At 46.2% G+C, this 26700-nt stretch overlaps 3 protein-coding genes and 1 pseudogene across 5 annotated transcripts in view; 2 read left to right on the top strand and 2 right to left on the bottom strand.

Annotated features, from left to right (window-relative positions):
* Cog3 (component of oligomeric golgi complex 3) overlaps positions 1–7935 on the top strand; it is a 90461-nt gene extending 82526 nt beyond the window's left edge. Inside the window, exon 23 of the mRNA XM_063274435.1 lies at positions 7594–7935. Coding sequence (XP_063130505.1) covers positions 7594–7602 — 9 coding nt within the window. The 3' untranslated portion in view covers positions 7603–7935. The remainder of the gene's footprint in view (positions 1–7593) is intronic.
* The window catches only part of Erich6b (glutamate-rich 6B), a 39035-nt gene extending 25615 nt beyond the window's left edge, over positions 1–13420 (bottom strand). The window contains exons 1-3 of one of the 2 annotated variants that reach the window (XM_063274893.1): positions 13063–13420; positions 8854–8902; positions 6566–6729 (exon numbers count right to left, since the gene is read on the bottom strand). In XM_063274893.1, coding sequence (XP_063130963.1) covers positions 6566–6729; positions 8854–8902; positions 13063–13420 — 571 coding nt within the window. Of the gene's footprint in view, positions 1–6565; positions 6730–8853; positions 8903–13062 lie in introns of those variants that run through there. The other variant, XM_063274894.1, reaches the window with a different exon arrangement.
* The window catches only part of Cby2 (chibby family member 2), a 94868-nt gene that overhangs the window by 15759 nt on the left and 52409 nt on the right, over positions 1–26700 (top strand). The window lies entirely within an intron of this gene.
* Positions 2008–3026, bottom strand: Gabarapl2-ps2 (GABA type A receptor associated protein like 2, pseudogene 2; annotated as a pseudogene).

Here is a 26700-nt window from a genome sequence, read left to right as displayed (position 1 = left end):
CTTTCCGTATGGTTTATGTCTTCTGAAACTTCTGTTCCCGCTCCTGTTTGGGTTCTGTGCTGGTATCTCTTCTTATTCCTGAGCAGGCGTGCACACAAGCACACACACTCTTACACATGTACTCTTACACACTCATTTATATACATACACACACTCTTGTATACATATATACTCTCACACACAAATACACATAGCACACACTCTTACACAAGTACTCTTACATACAAAACTTTCCTTCTCGATACACACATTCTCTCTCTGTCTCTGTCTCTTTCTGTCTCTCTGTCTGTCTCTCTGTCTCTCTGTCTCTCTGTCTCTCTGTCTCTCTCTCTCTCTCACACACACACACACACACACACACACACACACACACACACACGCACACCATGCTCACAACCTATGTTCCATTCTTGGCAGCAGCAGAAGAACAGGCTCATGGGGACAAGAAGGGCACCTGCGGCCCCTTTCCAGGAGGGTTGTGTGTGCACCAGGCTCTCTGCTCACATGAGAGGTCTCACACATGTGCACTGACGGCACCTACTAATTTTTTTCCAGCTCAAGCCCCAGCATTCCCATAGGTAAAGGATACCAAGCTCAGAAATGTATCTGTCTTAGTTAGGGTTACTATTGCTGTGATGAATCACCATGACCAAGGCATCTTGGGGTGGAAAGGGTATTTGGCTGACAGTTCAATATCGCAGTCCACCATTGAAGGAAGTCAGGACAGGAACTCACACAGGGCAGGAACCTGGAGTCAGGAGCTGATGTAGAGGCCGTGGAAGGTTACTGCTTTCTGCCTTGCTTCTTATGCTTTCTAATAGAACCCAGGGCCACCAGCCCGGGGGTGGCATAGTTCTGTTATTGGTTCATCATCTCACTTCAGCTTCTACCTCTTATTGCTTTGTCTTGTCCCCAAACACTGAGAAGCATTGGGCATTAAAGGCCTGTGGGATTCGGTGCTACAGGATTATTATATTTGCCTGTGGCTGTTTTGCCAAGAAATGACAACCAACATTAAATGATGGTCCCTGCTAGCTGTATACTGGTTTGTTGAGGGCATTTTACCTTCAACATCTGCCCTAGACTGGCACAAGCTTATCTCCCTGATTCCTTATGATTCCTCCGGTCCCAGAAAGATGGTTGAGCCATTCTTTGTATATTTGGAGATTGTTTTGCCCCGATTAGAAGGCAGCAATTGTTATTCTCTTCTGACTTTTTCAACAACCCTGGTTTCTGCTACTTCTTGTTCAGTTCGTTGTGCTTTTTCTAATCTGAAGATGATTTTCTTTGGCAGTGAAGTAAAAAATGAAATGGTGGCTATAGCACGTGACTCGCTGCTATCCACCAGCGCTGGCAGTGCAGGTGTCTGTCATAACCTTCTTTCTGCTCTAGTTACATTGTAACAGGAGAGACAGCTTAGTGGTTCACAGCAGTTGCTGCTCCCGCAGAGGACCTGGATTTGGTTTGCAGCACCCATACCAGGTGGCTCACAACTGCTTAAAACTGCAGTTGTAGGGGATCCAATGCCCTCTTCTGGCTTCTATGGGTACTGCACACATGGTGCACATATAGACAAGGAGGTCTATAAATAAAGTAGCCACTATTTTTTATTTCTATTATCACTGTTGTTATTAGACAGGAATATTTATCTTGGGACTCAGTTTTCCTGACCACATTCTTAAAGTTTAGAATCATCTATTTTTCTCCATTCATGCTTTGGAATTTACTCCTCCTCCTCTTCCTCCTCCTCTTCTTTTCTCCTTCCTTCTTCTTCTCCAAATCCTTCTTCCCCTCCTCCTCCCCCTCCTCCCCCTCCTCCCCCTTCTCCTCCTCCTCCTCCTCTTCCTTCTCCTCCACCTCTGTACTTGAGTCTTTGGAATCCCAGATCAGTGCCTTGGGATGTGACTTGGAGTACTTTCTTTTTTTTTTTTTTCCCCGGGGCTGGGGACCAAACCCAGGACCTTGCGCTTCCTAGGCAAGTGCTCTACCACTGAGCCAAATCTCCAACCCCTTTGGAGTACTTTCAGGATGCTTAAGTCACTGGGTTTCAATTTCGGCACTAAAACCAAAATCCAAGCTCATGCCTACTGAAGCACACACTGTGCAAACACACACCGGTTTACACTCTGGGGACTTTTTTTTTTTTTTTTTTTTTTTGCCTTTACATGGAGGCTTTATTGTTAATCATTTACCTTATAGTCTCAGAAAGAACAGATTAGCTCAGTCCAACATGATTTGCAGTTGGCAAAATCTAGTGAAGCAAGTGCTCTGATTGCTAAGGATTTAATTTGGGGGCTTTTAATACTTAGCCGTCTAACACTCTGAACATAATCCAGAACAATGCGTCATCCCTCCTTGTCACTTTAATACCACACCTACCGCCCTTCATTTCGGAAGCATCTTCATTAAATATGATTCTGGAGGACAGGTTCCTTGGAGCATATAGCCATGAGGACAGTGCACAAAAGAAAACTGAAAATAAAACTCTGTATGATAATTTACTAATCTAAGGAAACAAAACCTTCCAATATATTAAGAAATAAATCCAGTTACAAATGCACTAGTAGGTCTGTGTGGAGGCTCTGGCGGAGTAACTGAGAACAGCCAGTTATTTACAAGATACACAGGCAGGAAGGGTGCACCTAGCCCAGCAAGGTCTCAGAAGCCAAAAGTGTTCTCTCCGCTGTAGGCCACATACAAGAATCCATCTTCATCTTTTTCCTTCTCGTAAAGCTGTCCCATAGTTAGGCTGGACTGTGGGACTGTCTTGTCCACAAACAAGAAGATGGCCTTCTCAGAAGGAAGCTGGATCCTTTTCCTGATGATCCACATGAACTGAGCCACAGTGATGTCAGATGGGACCAAGTACTTCCTCTTGTCAATGTCAACAATCTGAGAGCCGGAGACTTTTTCCACGATCACCGGAACCCGGTCGGGGTATTTCGCTCTGATCTTGCGGATTCCATGCTTCTGTGTTCCAGCAAGTGGTCCTCCTTAAACACCCACTTCATGGCGATGGGAATCAACGGAGCTGGCTCTTCGAGCCGCAGACTTCGGCGAAGTGACCACAACAACAACGGAGGCGGCAGCGACAACTCTCTGGGGACTTTTCTAACCCTGGCCACATCCCTCTTGCCAGGTGACTTGGAGAATCACTTGTCCACATTTTAAAACATGGTGCTTTTTGTTATATATGATTCTGTTTTTTCAGAGTAAGATGTGCTCTTTTACCAGCACAATCTAATCTCGAATCAGGAGTGGGGTTCAATCATATTGTCAGAAGCATTTAACCAACATGTACAGTTGCCAGCTACGTGCCAGCCACCAAACTTGATTTCCCTGAGCACAGATGTAAGGTTAGGATTTCTGGCCTCCTTTGTTTATGACCTGCCACACAGATAGTCTCCTAGGGCTGTAAATAGTCTTTCTGGTCCTCCCCTCTGGACCACGAATCATTTCCTGCTCTTGTATTCTTCTATGTCAGAGTTGCCAGTCTCTGGGAATGCTAGTTTCAAGGGTTTATCTGGGTAGTTTTGTGAGTGAAATCTGTGCCATCTGAGGCACTGTTTTTGACCTGTGGGTACTGAACAATCTCATAACAAAGAGTTCCTCAGATACGAGAGCCTTGGTCCCATGAGATTCATCCTGAGCTAAATAAAGGTCTTCAGGTCTCCCCTAGTTATGTTGCTAAGTCTTCCAGGGTCTGTGTTAACAATGGAGACTTCAAGTCATCTCATGCAAGGGTTTGATAAGGGCTAGGAATCAGCATCTTTGCTGGGGCTGGTGTGGAGGACCCTCAGTCCTTTACCTGAGTCTCATTTCCACCTTCTGCTGCTGGCCGTCAGTCCTGAGGCCTCAGCGCTGTGGTCTTCTTCTGCCACTTGCCATATTTCTGCAATAAATGGAAGGTGCTTCCTCCCTAGAAAGCAGATCCTTTTAAGGAATGATCCTTTGTAGGAATCTTCAGTAAAGTGTGCCGCTGTGACAGGGATCCTTCTCTTCCAGTGTTCCTCTCTTCCCTCCTGATCTTGAGCTTCCCCACCATCCTGGACCTGTGCTTCTGTCTCTCACCTGCATCCTCACACAGCCCCTTTGGGGATGTCTTTCATCTTTTCCTCTAGCCTGCGATGCCATGGGCCTGAAGGTGGGCATGTCTGCATCATGTGGGACTTTGTACACACACTATGAGGAGGCTGGGGATGGGAAGTCATTTGAAATCACTTCACTGGATGGTGTAGCAGGAGGCACAGTGGGCTTGCCTCTGGAAGCTTTCCCCATCCGTTAGCCTGGTCACATGATCTTGATTCCCTAACCTAAGAGGCTGCCCTCCGGAAGGATAGCTCCCCTCAGTCAGCTTGGCTTTTTAGGACACAGTATGCTCCTGGCAGCACACCAGGCCCCGAGTGATGCTAAATCTCCCAGCCCTGGTCCCACTTGCTCCATCCATTGACTGTACAATCACGTGCCTGCTCCCATTGGCACCCTCCAGAAGGATTGTAGTCCACAGGCAGAAGAGGAAAGAAGATCCTCCTGTTTCAGTCTCTGCTGCGATAACTAATGGGGAAGAGGGAGAGGCTTCCTCTTCCTAAGGTTTGCTGGGATGAGCTGACATGAGACAAACTAAATAGAACTGATAGAGAAACATACGGTGCTTAGAGCCACCCACCACATGTTATCACGTTAGAGGTTTCCATACCCTTTCCATGAGGTAGGGGCCAGGGGGTCAGGATCAGAAATACAGGTTTCATAGGAACAGTATGTGACGTTTCAGGGTGTCCACAGGCTCATAGAATACACAGTGACCTGGGGCAAAGTCCCCTGGGTGTGCAGCACCGACAAAGAATGGCAAGTGGTTCTGTTTGGAATGCTGGGTGGGACCAAAATAGAAGACAAGAGCAACATAACAAAAGCCCGCTGAGGCCTGTTGACAGACAGTAGTCCCTTTTCCTGCAGTATGAGTTTGGTAACTGAAAACATAGAGGAAGTATGAGAGGTCATTAGTGTCTTCTCTGGTAGGCACAGAACGTTTCCAGTCCTTACTGCCACCTAGGGTCCTTTGATTTAGAACCTTAAGTGAGTCCACAGTCCCTGAACTCATTCATCCCCCCCCCCCCCCCCCCGCCTCCCAGTAATGGCAGGACTTTGGCTGTGTTGTCATGGAGCCTGGCTTGGAGGCTGCGGCATAGTCCGCACCCGTGGCTCTGGCGGCTGATGTCATAGCATTTGACCAGTGCGTTATTTGCTATTGGATGCTCGACTCATCATAAATGTTTCCTCCTCAGTTGATGGCTTTAGTCCTTGGGAAGGTGCAGAGCTGCAGACCACGCCCACCCACCTCAGAGGTGCACAACGCTCACAGCATGAATGTGGACACAGCAGCAGTATTCATTAAGCACGAATTGTAAAATGATTGAGAATGAAGAACACAGCAGTCTTTGCATGCTCTTTCTGGTGTGTGTCCACAATAGCATGGCCAGGCCTTGGGTCTTTTCTTCCCACACCCAGCCTCTTTATCCCCTTCTCTCCCATATTCTTTCAAGCTTAATGTTGACACTTCTTAGACAGTTAGCGAGTCCCTTTAGAGTCTTGCTTATGAATATTTAGATAAAGGTTCAGCTTTCCCTGCAGATGTCAAAGAGCCCACGATGGTCCCATCTCCCTGGAATCAGAGAGCCTGGGACCTCCCTCCCATCTGTGGCTTCTGTGGACCTGTTTCTCTATGTCTGCACCATCCATTGAAGGGGTTTTGCTCCTAATTTTGTTTAGCCAACATGCAGCCACAAAATTTAGCAGGCATGGGTTGGGGCAGGGAGGTGAAGTAACAGGGAATCCAATTCACTGCTGTCATGATTAAAGGTGGGAACTAAATCTGAGACTCAGCCATGGGTCAATACCACCAAGGCCGCCTTTTGTGATTAACAATGGTAAGAAAAGTTTCAGTTTTCCATCTCTAGGACCAGAGAGAAGGGCCTTGATCTTTCTCAGTCAGATAGAGTTGAGACCCTTGATGGGACCTCTCTGAAATCCCTTCTGTACATCTTATTGCATGGTGGCTTTGCCTGGATTTGAGATGGAGCTTCAACTGTATGCCAAGACAGTGTGAGGTGGCCTGAGGCTTGTTCACTCTTCTCCACAGATAATTACCCAGACTCGCTCTAGTGCCTCAAAGAGCCATGCACATCCTGTGGAGGGGATGCCTTTGCCCCGAGGGCAATATTGCTTGTTTTCATGTAGCAAAGGACAGGAAGACTAACAAGGGTCAGAGGAGACAGGAAGGCAGTACCTATCGGGCAGATACTTCTGAGCAGGCGTGGGATGTGAGGTGGTGGGTGACAGGGAGGCCAGGCAGTTCACCTCTTACCCAAATATGTTTGACTCGACTGTCTATCACCCAGGACTGTGTCTTCAGTATGGGAGACTGTACTCAAGCCTTAGTCTTGGACATGTACACAGTACACGCACACTCAATGCACCCATGCAGGTACACATGCACAGACACACAAGATCATATCCTCAGACGTGAGAGCCTGGCCAGAGGGTCCTGGTAGAGTGTAATCTCCCTTACCCGACTTGCTTTTGTAGGCCCATTCTGTCTGACTGCTCTGATCTCTTAGGGAGACAGAATATCCTGGGAAACTGTAGTAAGAAGATGTGGAAAGCTTCAGGTCGTGTGATGAGCTGGACGAAGAAGTCACATGTGTTCCTTGAGAGGCACTTTGAAGTGGGCTCCTGTCAAAGGGGAGCAAAGGGTTAATTTCCATGCAGAAGTCATGGGTCCCAGATGTATGGCACTGTGGGGTTGGGAAGACAGGAGCTGTTCTTCTCCCATAGACCCTTGCCTGTCCCAGGTGGCAGAAGCCAGAAGACAAGGAGACACCAGCTTGTGGATCACAGAGAATGGACCTGTGTGTGGCCCTCCATGTTGCCAGCTGCTGTTTTACTAAAATCTGAAAGGATCTGCGGATGCCTTCCCTGACGGCAGAATATTCTAGAACCCATCAGTCCTGGTTCAGAACCCTGTTCATAATCTCTAGAGGCTTCTCCTGACTCACAGTCATTTTAGGAATGTGAAAACTACAGAAGTACATGTCACAGTAATTTAGACTCAAGTGTGGAGGTGTCTCTCTATAGGTGGCCTGCTGGTGTCACATGTGTTCTGAAGGGTTGTAGATGTGCGGTGTTAGGAATGAAGTGTAGACTCGACACAGCTTAGGGTCCAGAAGGAAAGTTTCAAGGACTGGGTCCTTTCTTAGTAATCTCCGGATTCTCACTGGGTACAGCCAACAATTCAAAGGAATCAAAGGGAGTGCCCACCCTGAAATTGTTTTATACCCACTGGCTGCGTGGCAGAGACAGGACCAAAGAGAAATGTCCAGCAGATATTGGGATGGTGGTTATGTTTGGTCAATAATTAGGGTACTTTTATGAGGGACTCAGGCCAAATGACATGAATGCCCCCTCCCCCAGGCTGCTCTGGTCCTCAGGGTTCTCTCTAGGGCCCCAGGGAGTTGAACAAGTCCTCAATGAAATGTGGATAAAGATGGGGTGGGTGTGTGCTCTTTAAACCTAATGCCCTCATGACTTGTGTTCTAGGCCTGCTAAGTGTCTACCTAGTGGCCCGTGAGGAACAGAATGGAGAAGACCCTTTGTACTTGACAAACCTGTCCAGTGTGTGGAGTACTTCCCCTGGGGTAATGACTATCTCATTTTCTCCCTACACTTGGGAGGTGGAAATGCCACCAGGTAAAGAGTCAAAGCAGTTGCTCTGTAGTTCCTGGCTGTCTGTGAGTCATATTTGACTGTCTGTCTGTCAGTTCCCTTGCAGCTGATCCCCAAGCAAATTAAGGAGTGACTAAAAAGAAAGTGCCTTTGACATCCCACTCTGTGTGTGTGTGTGTGTGTGTGTGTGTGTGTGTGTGTGTGTTTCACATCAAATCCATCATTCCCAGCCCCTAGAGGTGTGGAATATAGGCCAGAGGGGCCAGTGCAGAGTAGAACTTGTGGACTGCCTTGCCAATAGCAGCCCACTGCTCTGACATATAACTTGTACTAAAGCAGCCGTCACACCCCCACCTCTTACTACCACCAAACTGGCCTTGTGAGTTTCTACATCTTAGGCCCATTCACATCATCAGTAGAGAAAGGTGGGCCCCTGCAAGTACACTTGTGGGGAGATTATGGGTACATGGCACAAAGACAAGGATAGCATGCTGGGGAATCTGGGTACCTCTCTACTGGTTTCTTTAGAGCTGGGTACATAGATGGATGTGCTTAATGACCCTAGATCATTAAGTTTGAAGAGCATCTTATCCATTTTTTATTGAAGTCATGTTCAATACCCCAGGGCTCTACAGAGAATCCTGAGGACCAGAGAGGCCTGGAGGAGGAATGCTTAGGTGTCCATATGTTATTGCGCTGATGTTTTATTTCTGCCATCTAGGTCACATCAGTCATGGTTGCAGTACTTCAGTTACTATTTACTGTAAGCCTTGGGGATATGCTCGAGCTGGTGTTTCCCCTGTATAAATTGCTCCTTCCCATTGGCCACCCCCTCTTCTGTCCACAGAGAGCATTGCTTGTTAGCCCTTTGCTGACTGCTTCTTGTTACTGCCTGTCCCTAACCTAGGCTTTCACCAAAACTCAGATGGCCCTGCTCTTTCATTGCTGGACATCCTTGGCACCCAGACACCTGACTTTGGAATAGTCCCCTGGGAGTGACAGGGTAACACAAGTGGGCACTGTGGTAACTTTCAGGTGATCCTTACTCAATACCATTCCTAGGGACTTGCTCCCCTTTCCACCTCTCCCCATCTTTCAGTTTCCACCTGGCTTCTCCCAAAATATTATTATTACCTTGCATTAACATCGAGTGGGGTTGATATTGTGTCTTCTATCCTGAATTCTATTGTGGTGGTGGGGGGGAGAAGAACAGAAAGGCATTATCGATCCCTACAAAGCAATTGTCTTTGCATTAAAAATATCTTGGTAAGTCTCTGATGGTGAGGATGAGAGGGCCTGGGTTATACAAGTTTCCCACTTCTGCTTTACTTCAGTGTTCTCTCTTAATGGTTTTCTTTAAACAGGGGATTTAAACTGGAGAGAACTCAAGCAAGTGAGGATCCGGGTTTGCTTCGTTAATGTTAGATACTCACAAAGGTACCAGACGGAGCAGGGGTTCTGGGTATTTAAGATCAGGAAGTTTTCTTCCTTTTCCCCCTCTTTTCTTTTAGATACAGGGTCTCTCTACATAGCCCTGGCTGTCCTGGAACTCACAATGTAGACCAGGCTAGCCTCAAACTCACAGAGGTCTGTCTGCCTCTGCCTCCAGAGTCCTGGGATTCAATGTATGCAATAGAATTCTAATCATTTGGGTCACTTAACCGTCTGATTGTATTTAATGATACGACATCAAGAGCTTCAAATACAGTTGTCATCAACTCAAGAGATGAAGAATTCCTGGATCCCAGCATGGTACCCAGGGGCATCTCCGATGTTGACTTGCTCCTGCATATATGTCTCCCAGGGCTTCTTCCCTGCCTCATGATCTCTTGTCTTTTGGTCATATCCATTTCACAAAGCAGAAAATTGTGGCCGTGGAAGAAATGTCATGTATACATGATTACAGCTAACCTTCCCATGGGTTCAAAATACTGTGATGCACCCTGTGAGAGTCCAAGACAAGAGATTAAGGGACTTGTCTAAGTTCATGTGACTTGTGAGAGAGAACTGGGATTCAGACCTAAGAAGTCAAGGCACGAAGAAAGATCATCTTGAGGGCAGTCTCCTGTTTACTACTGATAGACAAATAGCATCAGGTTTCATCTTCACTACCCGACTCCATGGGAGACATTACTAGCTGATAACAGATTCTCTCCTGAGGTGCTCTGATAGGGCTCCTGATCCTCCTCAATCAAGATAGTGACCTGCCTCTAACTCCTAGTAGTTAACCTAGTAATTAACCTATCAGAATGAGAGGTGGCAGTTCATATGTTCTTTCTAAGGTTCTTTTTATAAATGCCAGTTAATTTACTAAAAATAAGTGTGTGTGCGTGTGCACATGTGCACATATATGTGTGAGGGCGTACATGTGTGTATACAAATGCCTTTATAAAATAAATCCAGTCTGAAAATAATTATTTATAAAATAAATCCACACTGAAAAGAATTTCCTGGCCATAGAGCAGTCAATTCTGCAATGCCCAACTTCCACAAGGGGAGTAGGAATCAAGAATGCTATATCTGAAGAGATCCTGGAGAATGTAAAGATAAAGGCCGAGGCTAACAAATTTGCTGCATAACTGCTGTAAGTCAGGAAGGCATTCTTGTTCAATACTGTGCTCCACACTAGTTATATCCAAGATATTTGGAGAATATTCTACATTAACAGCCTTGATATAAATTCTTAAAAAAAAAACCAAAGAATTCTCTGGTTAGCCCCCTACCCCCATAACCTGTTTTACACACTCTAGTGTGCTATTGGAGTTTGCCCAGCCCAGGAAGCTCTTCTCTGTGCCTTTAAAACTGGTCCAACATCTCCCTGCAGGGTTTTCAGTGCTTTTTCAATTTTTGCTAGCAGGTCGTTTATTTTCAAAGCCTGTGCTTTATACACAGTTCCATTCGCCTGACAGCATTGTATTTGTCCTACTCTAGTGGGTAATATATTTACAGAGATCCAGCTCACCGAGGGGACATGCTAAGAATGCTTGATCCATACTGTGCCGAAGAAAAGCACGAGTTGCTATTTCTCAGTATTAGCATTGCACTTGGTATTTGGACAGCGGAGCTGTTAGAATCCCGAGAGGGAGCAGCATGGTAGAGGCACACTGAAAAGAATTTCCTGGCCATAGAGCAGTCAATTCTGCAATGTCCAACTTCCACAAGGGGAGTAGGAATCAAGAATGCTATATCTGAAGAGATCCTGGAGAATGTAAAGATAAAGGCCGAGGCTAACAAAACTGGTCCCAGAAATATAGTTTAGTTCTTAATTCAGGTCTACATCAAGAAACTGCAGATGACTGGGGTTTTTAATTTCTGTACCTGATCGGATATGGTTGTGCAGTCAGGACATCCTGGGAAGATGCCACGTGAATCTCTGTGCCAGGACACATTAGCCAGAGCCAGCAAATAACACAGAGGCTGCCATTGCCAGACTAAAACCCAAGTCAGGGCTATGCTGACAATCCCAGGAATGGGGCTGTAGAAAAGCATCAGTGCTTGCCGAGAGCCAGCACTCAGCACTGTACCGAGAATGTCCCTTCTCGGGCTGAGTCTGGGAAGCAGAGTCTGGTGGCCCAGTGTCAGGTTGTAGGTCTGTGTTCTAGGAAACACTCATCTGAGGATGGCCTTGAATCTCTAGTTCACCAGCATACACCACCACATCCAGTGTATGTGGTGTAAGGGCCTCATGGGTGCTAACAAGCACTCTGCCAAGTGAGCTACTTCCCAGTCTCAAAGGGCTGATTATAAAAGTAACACTAAACAAAGGGTGGTTAGTACACCCGGAATCCCGGCACTCAGAAGGCCTAGGCATCAGAATGCCCTCGAGTCAAGGCCAGGCTGAGTTATATAGAAAATACCACACTCACCAGGGCTAGGCAGACCCTGTCAACAAAGCAAAATGAGACGAAAATGTAGCACTAAAACTGGAAGCAACAAATGATCAACAATTGAATAGCAATAGTGTGGTCTAGCCTGGGGTGCCTGTGCATGCGTGCAAGGGGGCAGTAGAGAGAGGATGGTTAGTGGGCACACATGCACAAGTGGAGTGACCTTGAATGCTCTGTAGAAAAGTAAGATAGCTGCAGTGGACAGGGATTAGCTGAATATTTCAAAACAGCTGATAGAGGATTTGGAATGTTCCCACTGTAAGGAAGAGTCACATGTATGAAGGCAGATTTCCCTGCTTCTGCATCTGATCATTGCATGCTGGCTAAGCACACACTCAGTAATGTGTTCAACTGTTATGCCAATTAAAATGAAAAATATTAAAAAGAAAGCCCAATGCATTGAATTTATAAAATGTAGAGTCATTTTGTGAAACACATAATATTTGTATGAAACCACAAGGCAGAAATGCATAAGTAAGTATACCTTAAAAGCAAGGTGCAAGCGCTGTAGAAAAAACACAGTTCTTTCCTAAAAGGTGAAATTTGTCAACCTGGTAACAGCACAGGACCAAAATCTTTTGAGTAAACTGTGTGTGCCTGATTCACCTGTATAGGTGCACATGTACATATAAGTCTGGGAAAAATAGAACCAAAGTATGAAAATGGTCGTCATCCTTGGTGGTAATTTTTGCTTCTTTTATTTCATTGTGGGTGGGGTCTGAGGAACAGCCTTGAGTGTCGTCCTTACGAAACCCCTTCTGTTTTCCTATATCATATATGGTTTCTAAAACACCCTTGAGAAAGCTTCATTCCTCATTCAAAAAGGGAACTGTTGTTGTTATAGCAGAGGGATCAGGACAGGTTACTATTTAGCTGGTGGATGCTTTCAGAACATGTGCATACACTGAGAGTTCTGGTGTGGGCTGTAACTCCAGCACTCTTGAGGCAGGGGCAGCAGTTGTTCAAAGTCATCCTGGGCTACAGGGTGAATTTGAGGCCATTGGGGTAAATGAAACCCTGTCTCAACACATAAATGAACAAAAGAACAGATGGAAAAACAAACCAAACAGGTACTCCATGCTGTTGAAGTCTCTCTGACTGCTCTCTCTATTCAGGGCACCCTACTCTAGACATTCTGAACAGAATTTGGTCTTAAGGGCATCCTCTCTGTCAGCATGGTGGGCAGGGTAGTCAGTGAGCGAACAGAGGTTTCTTCCTGCCTCTCATCCTTGCTGTTCCAGCCTGAGTACCCAGGGAGCCAGAGCTATGACCCTCCTCCACCCCACACACTGCCAAATGCTCTGTGTCACAAAACCACTCTCTCTTCCAGATGCCTCTCTAGACACCCTTTCCAGGTGGGCACCCTCTTCCACATGTTTCTCCAGATACCTCTTCCCTGCAGATACTCACCCTTTTCCAGATGCTTCTGAAGACATCCTTCCCTGCAGATACTCACCCTTTTCCAGATGCTTCTGAAGCTTTTTGTCTTTTAGATGTGCAGTGTCTTCCACATATGCTGCTTGAAGCAGATACTTTTCCCTTTGCAATAATGTTTCCTTATCCAAAAACTCATCCTCCTTCAGGTACTCCTCCTCCAGGAACTCCTCCTCCTCCTCCAGAAATTCCTCATCCTCAAGGTCTAGAAACTCTAAGTCATCCATAGACTCCGTAGACTCATCCTCAGACAGAGAATCATCCTGTGAACTCCCATCTTGTGATTTGCCATCCTCTACCAAGGAAGGAGTCAGGATGGAGTCCTGGGAAGCCTCAGGAGGGTCAAGACGTGAGGGTCCTGGTGGCAAATTACCAGACATGACAGAGAAGCCTGTGCAGATGAGTCCTTTCAGTAGCTCGTAATGTTAATTTATTATCCTGGCAGTCGAGAAAGGAATAAAACACCATTAGTAAGTACAAGCCCACCAAGTAGGACGGAAACTGGTCTTGTTCACTCGTTTCCTTTAATAGCCTCTGGAAGCCCTTTGTGTGTACATATCAGTCCTGACATATAACATGAGGGCCTGCCTGTGCCCCAAGTAGCAGGACCAAAGGCCCCCTCCTCAGGCTGGTGGAGTCTACACATAGTACAACATGAAGTGAGCAGGCTGGAAAGAGAAGGCATGGCCAGGGATTGCTGACATGATCACTTGGAGAACCTTCGTAGTTCTTTGTTGAGAAATACTTACTGCCACAACAAACACAATAGATTATGTTTTAGGAGCTTGAAATCTGGAAGGGAAAAGGAACTGGGCAAGCCGATGTCTCCACAGTGACAAGGATGGATCAGAGGCAGGGACTGGGGTCTCCAGTGCGTTAGGGCCCCTGTGGTTAAGGTCCTGAGGCATATTCTCAGGAGTGACAGCTGTGCAAAGCACTGGCTCCTGCTAGCTTGTGGGACAGTTCCTTATGCTTTTGTCCTGGTTGCTGTGGAACTGTGAGCACTGTGACTTCCCCGCAGAAAGCCTGTGACATTGAGCCTGTTTTTGCCTCGGCCCTCTGTACTTTCACTGAGTGACTGTTTGCTGTGTTAGCTGGCTTTCAGTGCCCATCTTTCCAATGGTGTGAACCTCTTTAAGTAGGCTTGAATTGTGGACTGCATGGGAAGGATTTCCCTCCCTCGGCTTCCTACCTTTGGATGCATGTGGCCTGCAGCTTCAAGCTCCTGTAGCTGTGGCTTCCCCTGCTCTGATGGAAAATAATATCCTAATAAAAGCAACTTACGGAAGGAAGGATGGACTTTGGGCTCATAGTTTCTGTAGGTTGCTTTTGTTAAGGTAATTTTTTTCTTACAGCAACAGGAAAAGAAACTAATACAGAAGGTCTCATGGGTGACTTAATACCTGGTGGTAGTAGGAGTAACTAGGGTAGACAGGGGCAACTAGTACTACAGAGAGATGACAGAGAGATGACAATGGCTGTAAAAGTAAAGGGAGGCTTTGAAACTCATTAAGAATTTTGTGGCTGGGCATGGTGGTTCATGCCTTTAATCCTAGCTCTTGGGAGGCAGAAGCATGTGGATCTCTGTGAGTCTGAGGCCACCATGGTCTACAGGGTGAGTTCTAGGACAGTTAGTGTTATGTAGAGAGAACCTGTCTCGAAAAGTCAAGCAAACAAATAAACAAAAAGAATTTTATGTGAGCCAGTTAGTAATTCAATTCCAAATGGTCAGCCCTGAAACTACACAAAAGGAACATTAAACAGAGTAAGCAGGTTGTACTTATGTATTTGAGAATAAATATGAATTTATATGAAAACATATATGTATATAGTCACAACAATTAGTGAGCTATGAGTTTGGAAGAGAACAAAGAGGGGGATGTGACCGAGTTTGGAGGAAGAAAACGGAAGGTTCCACTCTCTTGCTCCTTATGCCTCCAGCCATACCCGTGGATGGTGAAAGCAACTAGAAATAAGAGTCCTTATTTGACCAAACTTTTTAGGTTCCAGGACTTTCTTTAGGTTCATCCATGCCTGCTCTTCTAAAATTTAACTGTAGCAAGAATGTTAAGAGGTGGTCTGGTGCCGCTGTGTATTCAAATGCTAAATACTGGCCCCCAAGATCTGGATCCTCACGGGCACACAAAGTAATGCTATGTAAACCTTGCTTCCCAATTTAAAGCCATTGGTTAAATAAAAGAGGCTACAGCCAATTACTGGGGAGAATAGAAGTAGGCAGGGCTTCAGTTACCAGGCTGGGGGTTGCTAGTAGGGACCACCAGGAGAGAGAGGAGGAGGAGAGAGCTGGAGGGAGTGAAATGACCCCTGAGGACAGAGTGATGGAGCAGAAATAACCCTGGTGAGACTCAAACAGCAAGTTACAAGCAACATATGACTGGGATGTAAGTTAGAATAGCTCACCCAATCTAGGCTTACAGCTTGTAAGTAAAACACCAGAATTCTGTCTTTTATTTAGGCTATAGCTGGAATCAATAATTCATTTACACAAGAGCTCTGCAAGGGTCTCCACTCTTGAGATCCCGTCATCACTAATATCAAGTTGGAGTCCTCGACCTCCATCTTTCCAGGTCACATCTAATCTTCAGCAAGAACCATGCCAAATCAATTTCAAAATAATCCTCTCACACCTAGTGTTTAACTTTCCACCCATCTGTATGCCATCCTGATGTTAGACTCCCTGTTCTGCCTGGTCCACGGCAGTGGGTTTCCACCATCATTTACTGTATGTTGAACTGAGCCCAGGTCCACCCTGAGGTCCCTTACTCTTACTGTGATTTTTCTACATAAAATCCATGTTTACTGCTTCCGTGCCAACTTGGTTTTGGGTTTGTGTTTTTGACGGTGGGACTATGCAGCCTGATGGGTTAAGAGCTCATGAACAGAGGCTCATGAAATGCTGGTCTTTCAGATTTCTCCCTAGCTGCGTAAGAAATCAAAATCAGCTGGGCTCCTGGACTGACCAGATTGCTTTTATCAACAACATGCCACCACTCAGGGTTCTTAAAGTCTTTTCTTTCCACTCCCCTACTTGCCTAACCATTTGGGGGAAAATGAAAGGAAGAAAGAAAGGAAGAAAGGAAGGAAGGAAGGGAGGGAGAGAGAGAGACAGAAAGAAAGAACAAAAGAAAGAAAGGAAGGAAGGAAGGAAGGAAGGAGGGAAGGGAAAAGGGATCCAGCCAGCTGCATTCTTATTTCACCGGCCAGGAAGGAAATTATTCTCAAGACCTCACTCTAGTTATCTTAGAAATGTACAATAAGAGCCCACAGCAGATCTGAACCAAAACAGCAGCCTGATACTTGGTGTCTGAGGCAACCTGTGGCTCTGACAGACTGACAGACTGTGGCTCTGACAGACTGACAGACTGAGGGTTTTTATTCAGTTTCGATAGTGGTTTCCTAAAAGTTGGAGCAAATATTTACAGTTTTAGAACGGACAGGGTGCTGAGTGTTCTGGCTTCTTTTGGAAGCAGGAGTCCACCTTTCCCACACGTAATAGATGCTGAATGGAGGTGGATTCTTTGAAGAGATTGCTCTTCCAGTCTCTGTCCTCATTGCTGCTTGCATTTATTCAGTAAGCAAGAGGGTTGAGCATGACCCGAGTCCTGCCATGTGCCCACTCACAGCCTCCTGTCCTCACATCTCTGCTCACACTGAGGAAACGGAAGATAGATGAGGATGTCTGATTCCCAACTGTCTGCTCACCTATTGGCTTTAGGGTTCTGGTCCTTGAGAGAAATGGATCCTACACACCCAACAGCCTATTCTGGCCTTTGCATATGTGCATATGAGCTACTCCAGGCTGTGTGACACTATTCCTGGAGAAATGAAAACAAATGTTACTATTTGCTCACCCCAAATAGTGAACCAATGATAGATTAAAGCATGGATACCACCAAAATTCAGATTTGTGAACCAGTGAGTTTTATTGAGGTTCCTTATAGGACTATGAGTGAGAGGTTACCTACAGGAGCAGACATGCCTCAATGACAGCTACATCACCAAAGCCTACCAAAAGCTGGAGCTCACTTCATGCCTGTCAGGCAGCTCCATAGGTTTGAAATCACCTTCCTAGACAGCTTAGCTGCTCTCTGCCTTTCCTAGGCTGTTCTGGCTGTTCTGAGAATGTCTCTCATCGGTGGTCCCTACTGCTAATACATGCTTGGTCTAGTGAATCTGATTAGTTTCAGGAACTTCCTGAATCTATTGAGTTGTTTACTTACCAAAGTTCAAGAAGCTTTTCCACAGTGTGGAGTGTTCACCTTTACTTCCTGCAAAGAGCTTCTTTTCAAGATGGGATGTCTTGTCTTAGAGGATGTTGGTATACCACACCTTCACATATACACACAGACAGCTCAATTTTGTGCATGTAATAGGAACTCAGCAAAATCTGTTGAACGAACAGTGAATGAATGAATGAATGAACAAAGAGGATATTAGTCATGTGCTGCTATGTGCTTTGCTTAACTTACTTCCTGGTTGTGTGCATATATGAAGTAAACTGTGTGACACTCTGTCAGCGTCAGTGCTTTGGCACAAGAACTTGAACACTGCATAGTAAATGAACGGATGATGGATCTCCCCTCTGTAAGGTTTAATTTTAGATCTCATTTTTTTCCTAAAGCGAACATTCTTGGTGGAAATAAATGAAGACCTAAGTAGCTAAGACAAGCAAACAAACAGAACAGAATACTCCCTCTGCAGATGTCTGGGTGAATATCGGACTGAGAAGAACAGTTAGTTTTACGGTGGAATGATGTCAGAGGCCTCTGTGTTCTGACTATGGTGTTTGTAGGTTAAAGGATCTCTCCATGAACAAGACTAGGGAAGATCCTCTCCAAGGCTATATAAGCAGTGAAAATTATCTGAAGAAGACTCTTTGGAGGAGCTGTCTGAAAGGTGGAGCTTTTGTGAGTTGTCACCCACACTGGATGGTCTTTTTGGTGATGGAACTGCCTTTGAGTTACCCGTGCTTCAGCAAATAAGCCCTCACCTGTGTTTCTGTGGGTGACCCCACTACATCCATTGGTTCTCTCTTCTAGACGTGAGTGGAGTCGTTTTTGTGATCTGGTTTCAATTCCTTATCTGGAATGAGTGGATGTTTGTGCCTCCCCAGGAAAAGTCACACAACAGGGATTCCTTCAGATAGCTAGAGCTTTCCTGGTAATTATTGAAATAAATAAATATTGTACACAGAGTCCCTACTTGCTAAAAGGAAGCCTGTTCACATGAAGGCACACCTTTAGTTACAAGTTTACTAGACTAATTTTCAAGAGTCCCCAGAGAACCTTCTAATTAACCTTTTTCTAACATCTCATGGCATCGGCCACAAAGCAGCATTGTTGGCTATGTTGCAGCAGGTGGCACAGTCAGAGAGCTCACTGTTACACTGTGGTGGGATGGTATTTGGGGAGGGGGGCGCCATGTCCACAACCACCCGCCTGCTAATATGTCAAATTTGAAGCAAGTACCAGCAGACATCCTGGCCACTGTGTCACAGGTGACAGGCAGGGTTGGAAGGAGAAGTCACACATCCTGGCTAGACTCTGATCCAAATATGTGATTTTGAACAGATGCCCTCTCCTCCTTTTGCCACACAGGACCCTAGGCTCTTTCCTCTTCCGTGCTGTTATAGATTAACCGTGCATCTAAGGCTAACTCCTCTTGTCTGAAACCCATGCGGTCAGCTGAGCTGTGGAATTCAGATATATCAGATGTTCTGTGAATGTAGAACACTCTAGAAAGGTCCAGAGCAGGGCCCCTGAGTAGGCCTTATTCTGCAGAAAGCATGTAAATCTTCCCACTAAATGGGATTGAAAAAGAACTTTACGTGGTCCCATGTAGGTTTAGGTTGGAATTCGCTTCCAGGTGAGCTACAGTGGGTCAGCATCACGTGGCCAATGACTTTCTGCCAGTTCACCAAAAGATCCAGTTTTCAGAACTTTATGGATGTCAGAATTTGTAGATAAAGGATTTTAATTCCATGTGAACAATTCTTTGGCTGCCCTGTTGGTAGTGACATCTATGTTGTATCTAATGGCATGTTCTTAACGGGGAACACATTTAAATCCACTTCCATGGAGAACCATTTGGACATTGATGTTTCTGGGATCCAGTGTGGCTAACTCAGAGGACAATGAGAAGTATTCAGGACCATGGCTGTGGAGTCTGTGATCACTGGAACAACACTCGGTATCCAGGCTCACTGCTTATACTTACGGTGCTGGATCCAAGCCAGGAGACCTCACAGCAATGGCAGCTGAAAGAAAACAGCCTTCTGGTTACTTATCCAGAAAACTGGACTGAGAGCACTTATTAGTAATACTGGAAGATAGATAATTGTTTTCTGTACTACTATTGGATAGGGTTTGTTTTTAGTAGTACACAGCACTTTCTTAAATTTCCATGGTGGTTTGAATGAGAATAGTCCCATAGGTTCATATGTTTTAATACTCGGTCCCCGATTGGTGGAACTGCTTAGGGTGGATTTAGAGGCCTGGCCTTGCTGGAGAAAGTCACTGGAGGTGGTCTGGAGGTATTCCCAGCATGCTCTCTGCCTCTTGCTCACTGTTCTTACCTCACAACTTTACTCATCATGGATTCTAACCTCTGGGACCCTAATCCAATAGATGTTTTCCTTTATAAGTTGCCTTGGTCACGGTGTCTTATCACTAGAAAAGTAACGCAGGTGATTTCCTCTGTCTAACCATGTTTATATGTCCTGTGGGTTGTCAACATTTCTTGCTCCAAGTGGTAGAATCAATGTCCGGATGTTGCAGAAAATTTGTGAGAATGCCACTGCATAATTTAAGGTTCTTAGAGAAGCAGAATGTTCAGCATTTGCCAGTCATCATGGGAACTATCGGCGTTAGGTAAATGCTGTTCCTTTCAGGGATGGCATATCTTGCAAAAATGGGTTTTCACAGGTTGGCTCAGTGGTTAAGAGCCCTTCTGCTCCTTCAGAGGACAAAAGTTTGCTTTCCAGTACCACACTGGGTGCCTCACAGCTACCTGTCACTCAGCTCCAGAGGATCTGGTACCCTTTTCTAGACTTCTTAGGGACCTGCATAGACAAAGAAACCATCCCCCAATACTACACACACACACACACACACACACACACACACACACACACACACACACACACATGCGAACAGAAATGAAAATAAATCTTAAAGTGTTTAGGATGGAGATGGAGAGATGGCTCAGTGGTTAAGAGCACTGACTGCTCTTGCAGAGGTCCTGAGTTCAAATCCCAGCAACCACTGGTATGTCTGAAGACAGCGACAGTGTACTCACATACATAAAATAAATCTTTAAAACTTTTTAGGATGACTAGAGTGGTGAATGACTTTAATACTGTTGCTTGGGAGATGGGGCGGGGGGATGCCTGTGAGTTTGAGGCCAGCTTGGTCTCACATAATGCAGTTCTTTGGATGTAAACACTTGTGTGTTTATGCATATTCATGTGTGTGAGTGTGCGTGTGGGTGCCTGTCAACATATGTGAGATGTGTGAAGTCCAGGGATAATCTTTGGTGCTATTATTCAGGTGCTGTCTGCTCACCTTATTTTTGAGGCAGCATCTCTCACTGGCCTGGAGCTCACCAAGTAGGACAGGTGAGGTGTCCATTGAACCGCATGGACTTCTCATGTCTCCCTCTCCCAACCCTGGGATTATAGATACATGTCATCATGAACAGATTTATCCTTGTTTTTTTCAATGTGGGTTCTGAGTCCCAGGGCCCAGGGCTTGCCTTGCTGCCAACTGAGCCAGCCCACTGGCTGTTTAAGAAACTATTTAAGAAATAGAACTTTTAGAGATTTCCTTTGGTGAGAGACAACTGTGAAAATTTCACTGAGATGGAATCTTTGGTATAATTCATGGTGTGCTCAGAGGAACTTGAAGAATTCTTGCTTATTCTGTCACCCTTCCAAAGCACTCAGTATGTCCTCTGTATCTTATCTCCTCTAAAACACTCAGGTCCACCCTTACCACCATCACACCACCACCATCATTACCACCCCCCCCCACCACCACCACCATCACCACAATCACCATCACCATTATACTACCACCACCACCACCACCATCACCACCATCTCCATCACCACCACCACCACCATCACCACCATCTCCATCACCACCACCACCACCATCATCACCACCCCACCACAACCACCACCACCATCACCACAATCACCATCACCATTATACTACCACCACCACCACCACCATCACCACCATCTCCATCACCACCCCACCACAACCACCATCACCATCACCACAATCACCACCATCACCATTATACTACCACCACCACCACCACCATCACCACCATCTCCATCACCACCCCACCACAACCACCACCACCATCCCCACAATCACCATCACCATTATACTACCACCACCACCACCACCATCACCACCATCTCCATCACCACCCCACCACAACCACATCACCATTATACTACCACCACCACCACCATCACCACCATCTCCATCACCACCACCACCACCATCATCACCACCCCACCACAACCACCATCACCATCACCATCATACCACCACCATCACCACCATCATCTCCATCACCACCACCACCACCATCATTACCACCCCACCACAACCACCACCACCATCACCACAATCACCACCATCACCATCACCATCACCATCACCATCACCATCATACCACTACCACACCACCACCACCATCACCACAATCACCATCACCATTATACTACCACCACCACCACCACCATCACCACCATCTCCATCACCACCCCACCACAACCACCATCACCATTATACTACCACCACCACCACCATCACCATCATACCACCACCATCACCACCATCATCTCCATCACCACCACCACCACCATCATTACCACCCCACCACAACCACCACCACCATCACCACAATCACCACCATCACCATTATACTACCACCACCACCACCACCATCACCACCATCTCCATCACCACCCCACCACAACCACCATCACCATTATACTACCACCACCACCACCATCACCACCATCTCCATCACCACCACCACCACCATCATCACCACCCCACCACAACCACCATCACCATCACCATCATACCACCACCATCACCACCATCATCTCCATCACCACCACCACCACCATCATTACCACCCCACCACAACCACCACCACCATCACCACAATCACCACCATCACCATCACCATCACCATCACCATCATACCACTACCACACCACCACCACCATCACCACAATCACCACCACTACCATCACCACCATCATCTCCATCACCATCATACCACCACCATCACCACCACCACCACCACCACCATCTCTATCACCACCACCATCACCACCATCATCACCACCATGACATAACCACCTATACTTGTCTCTACTTTAGCTCTTGCACTCCATGAATCAGAGGTGGAGTTTAAAAAACCAAAGTTAGGTCATATTACTTCTTTGCTCCAAATCTTCTCAATGTCTTCTACTTCCAAGGCTGTCCAGGGTTGGCCTTGTCCTTTGGAACCTTCCTTCCTGTGAGCCCTTTCTCTCCTTGATGCACTCTGTTTCTACCTTAGGTCTTCGTACTTTCTCCACTGACTAGAAAAGTTTTTAACTTACACAAGCTTGGTTCTCCCTCAAATATCAGTTCAAATGCATCTTCCCAGTGAGGGCTTCCCTCAGCAGCAGATCAGAAGCCACGTCAGCTCCTCCTGGTCCCTGTGCATCTCATGCTTTATTCTCCTCAAGACAGACATCACTCTTGAAAGTATTGTTTATGTGCCTGTGTGGTCAGTGATAGAAACCTTGCTTTTTTTCTTTTTTTCTTTCTTTTTTTCTTTTTTTCTTTTTTTTTTTTTTTTCAGAGCTGGGGACCGAACCCAGGGCCTTGTGCTTGCTAGACAAGTGCTCTACCACTTAGCTAAATCCCCAACCCCTGAAACCTTGCTTTCTTGTTCGCCACTGTTATTAGCCACCACTTAGGTAGGGCCTAGATCATAGTAGGAGTGCGATCGCTCACTGAGGTCTCCTCTAAGAGGGGTTTCCAAGGCCTGCTTGGAGGGACAGAGTTGATTTCAACTCGGCGCACACACTCATGCGCACACAAATAAAGGAGGTTATTTAGTCAAGGACAAGGTTTCAAACATACAGCAAGACATAGCAACTGTTTATCATGTATGAACCCCGTGCTCCTAAGCGATATTGATGTTTCAGCGTAAGCAATTATGTAAAATTGCTTACTTACTAAAGCAGCTTTATCCTATTATTATTCTTCATACCAGGCAAGCTTTTCTTGCCCTTTCTCTCCACCCCCACCCCCGCCTATTTATTTATTTTAAAGAAACAGAGACAAAGACTTAAAAAGGAGCCCTTTGTACCTATGACATTAAACCAAAACAAGGCTGCCACTGTCCGTTCCGGCTTACTGAATAGCGAATCCAGGAAGGGCGCATGGCAGCGCTGTGATAGGAACAGGTGCGGAATTATTCAACATCTCCGGGAAACAGCGGTGGGGATTAACCAGAGCTTTCTTTAATAAGATTAATTCCGAAATATGAAGCGCAGTTTGGCATATCCCCAAAGATACAAGGCATTTGTATCTATATGAGATTAAAGGAGCTTTTACACAAAGCAATTTTCTTTTTCAACATCAAAGAGCTGCTTCGGAGGAGCTGCTGGAAGGAGGGAGGCACACAGCGGCCAGCACAGAAGTGCGAGCCACTTCAGGGGAAGGCAGCTGCTCAGCTAGGGATTGTATACACGCTCGGGACATGTGGGGCCATTGTTCCCCGGATCACAGGATTACAGAATAAGGAAAGCCATGGGTCAGGAATCAAGTTCACAAACACTCCAGACAGGTGGCTCCCCGTTGATAACATTGCATTGTCAGAGATGGAGACTCAGTACCTCATGAGGTGATTCTAACAAACAATAAATAACGACCTTGACGCTGGAAGTAACAGTGACAGCAAAGATCACAGCCACCATCTATGTGTCAGACACTGCACTTAGAGAATAACGAACGGCACAGCCTTCAACCACGAACTGTCCCCTTGGGCATGCAGCCAGCAGCCGCCCTGGGTCCACTCTGCAGCCAACACAGCCTGTGTGGCTCTGCACTGGGCTGCAGATCCTTGGAGTGGGACTTTTCTTTCTTCCTCTGCTCTCTTTGTTTCCCTGACCTACATTCACGTTTGCCTTTTTGATCATAACACAGGGATTGGTCTCACACTGCCGCCTGCCCAGGCTGCTCAAAACCTTGTGAATTGGGAGTGTAATCACTCAGTAGGCTAGTCAGGCCCTGCAAAATGTGCTCCTGTAAAAGATGAACTGCCAGGCTTCCTCCCCCCCCCCCCCCCCCCGTTTCCTTTCTCATCTCCCTCTTTCTTTCTAAAAGCACTTCCTGTCGGTGTCTCCCATGCCAGACTTTGTGTTGGGTAACCTGGACTCTAAATGACCAAAGGCACACCTGTGGGCGAATACCATGGAAGTCTCTTGCTTATTAAACTTACCAGGTTTATTAAATATAAATGACAATAAGTAAAAATACAGCATGGTACAATTATAAAATGGATAGAAAAAAGAATTCTACCATGAATTAAAGATATAATATTTGCAAAAGGAGACACTGGGGAACCGGTGGACAGCCAGCCCCAGCACTGGCTTCTAGAGCCAGAGCCTACCTGGGAAGTGCTGTCCCTACTTTAGTTGAAAGCTTGCCTTAGGCTATCCCAGAGAGCTCCTTTATGGAAGGGGCTAGACTGCTATGGCTTGTGTCCTCCCTCTCTGTGCCCAACCAGGTCACTTCCTCCCTCCACTTCATTCTGAAGAGTCAAGAGCAGCGGACTCAGTTGAAGGGTCTGAGTTTGTGCAGGGTGGGGTCAAATCATCCTGTGGGCATTTACGAGGGTAGGGAAGGCAGAGTCAGAAAGGGGTGGGGTAGAGTCAGAAAGGGTTGGGTCTTTATTATCTGAAACTGTGCATTTAGCTGTTGGGAAGGCAGTAGAATCGTGTGCAGGGGGGACTTTGCATTTATGATGGCTCCTGAGTTCTTATCAAGTGTACTTACCCAGGTTTCTTAAAAGCCATTCTTGTGCTGGGAATATAGTTCACTTGGTAGTATGTTTGTCTAGCATGCAAGAAACCCTAAGTTCGACCCTCAGAATTGTATAAAGTCTGTGGCATGCTTTCAGTCTAGAGGTGGAACACCAGAAGGTCAATGCTATCCTTGGCTACCCAGTAAGTCTGAGACCAGCCTGGGGTATGTGAACCTCTGCCTTTAAAAGCTGCTCTTTCCTGAACTCCAGGTAGGCTAGCTTGTGTGTGCTGGAGACCCTGGGGTGGAACTAGAATCTGAAAGCTCTAAGAGTCAGACATTTGAAGAGCAGAGAATTAATGACCTTGGTAGGCCCATCTTTCCATGTCCTTGCTCAGTGAGGGACACCCTCTTGGCTGTAAGCCCTCTAAAGAAAGAAATACTTGCCGTCATGAAGACAGAGAGTTTTGGAAACTATTTGGTTCTGGGCCAAGTGCTCACCTGGGATCTTCCCTGGGGCCTTCTCTAAAAAGCTGACTGCCCGGTCTGGTTTGATTGGGTCTGCTGACCCCTTCCTGTTTCAACAATGAGATCTGGGTGAGTAATACTGATCTTGTGACCAGGACTATGGCTCTAGGCTGCCTTCCCTGGGCAGTGAGTGCCCAGCCACCAGCGAGTGTAGACCACACACATAGCTGAGGTCTGGAAGCATGACAGAAAGTTGTGAACCAGTGTAGTGTTGAAAAAAAACTTCAGGACAAAAGATCTATGGATTTGGGGTTGAAGACAGGCTCAGGATTTGAGGTGGGCCACCAAGCATCTCCTTCTTCTAGAAGGGTAAAAGGGTAAAGAGGACCATAGGTTCAGAGTTCCACATTGGAGCTCAGAGTGTGTCTAAGTCAGGGCTCAGCAGAGAAACGGTCAGTAGAAGGCAAATGTGTCTCTACATGGAGAAGCACACACACACATAACACATAATTGTAGGAAGGGGTGAGAAGGTGATGCACAATCAGAGGCCAAATGGCTCCATAATGGGCATTTGGAGAGCCATAGAAACATCCAGGAAGCTGAAAACAGCAGAAAGATTATATGTACGAGAGAGAGAAAGAGGGAGGGAGAGAGAGAGGTAGGAGGGAGGGAGGGAGGGAGGGAGGGAGGGAGGGAGAGAGAGAGAGAGAGAGAGAGAGAGAGAGAGAGAGAGAGCGAGCTAGCTCACTCCCTGTGCAGGTACTACCATATGATTGCATTCCAAGCCTGAGGAACTGGGAGCACTGGAGACAGCAGCAGAGAAATGCATCTCCTGGGAAAGCAGGGAGAGAGCAGAGCTGCCCACATCTTCTTCAGTTCCATGTTCTAAGGGCCTCCAGCCGATTGGATGTTGGAGCCCACACTCAAAAGTAGGTTTTTCTCTATTTACTGGTTCACATGCAATTATTTTGTGGAACTATCCTCATAGACACAGAAGGGCGCTTAACCTTCTCTAGGTGTTTTTTAATCTAGAAAAGTTGACAACCAACATTAATTAATCATCACAGAGGGGCTGCATAGAAAAACAGTAAAATTAACCTCTTTTGGGTGGGGCAGGA

Source organism: Rattus norvegicus, chromosome 15, assembly GCF_036323735.1.
Source record: "Rattus norvegicus strain BN/NHsdMcwi chromosome 15, GRCr8, whole genome shotgun sequence".
Classification (NCBI taxonomy): Eukaryota; Metazoa; Chordata; class Mammalia; order Rodentia; family Muridae; genus Rattus; species Rattus norvegicus.
This window is presented reverse-complemented; position numbering and strand designations above follow the sequence as displayed.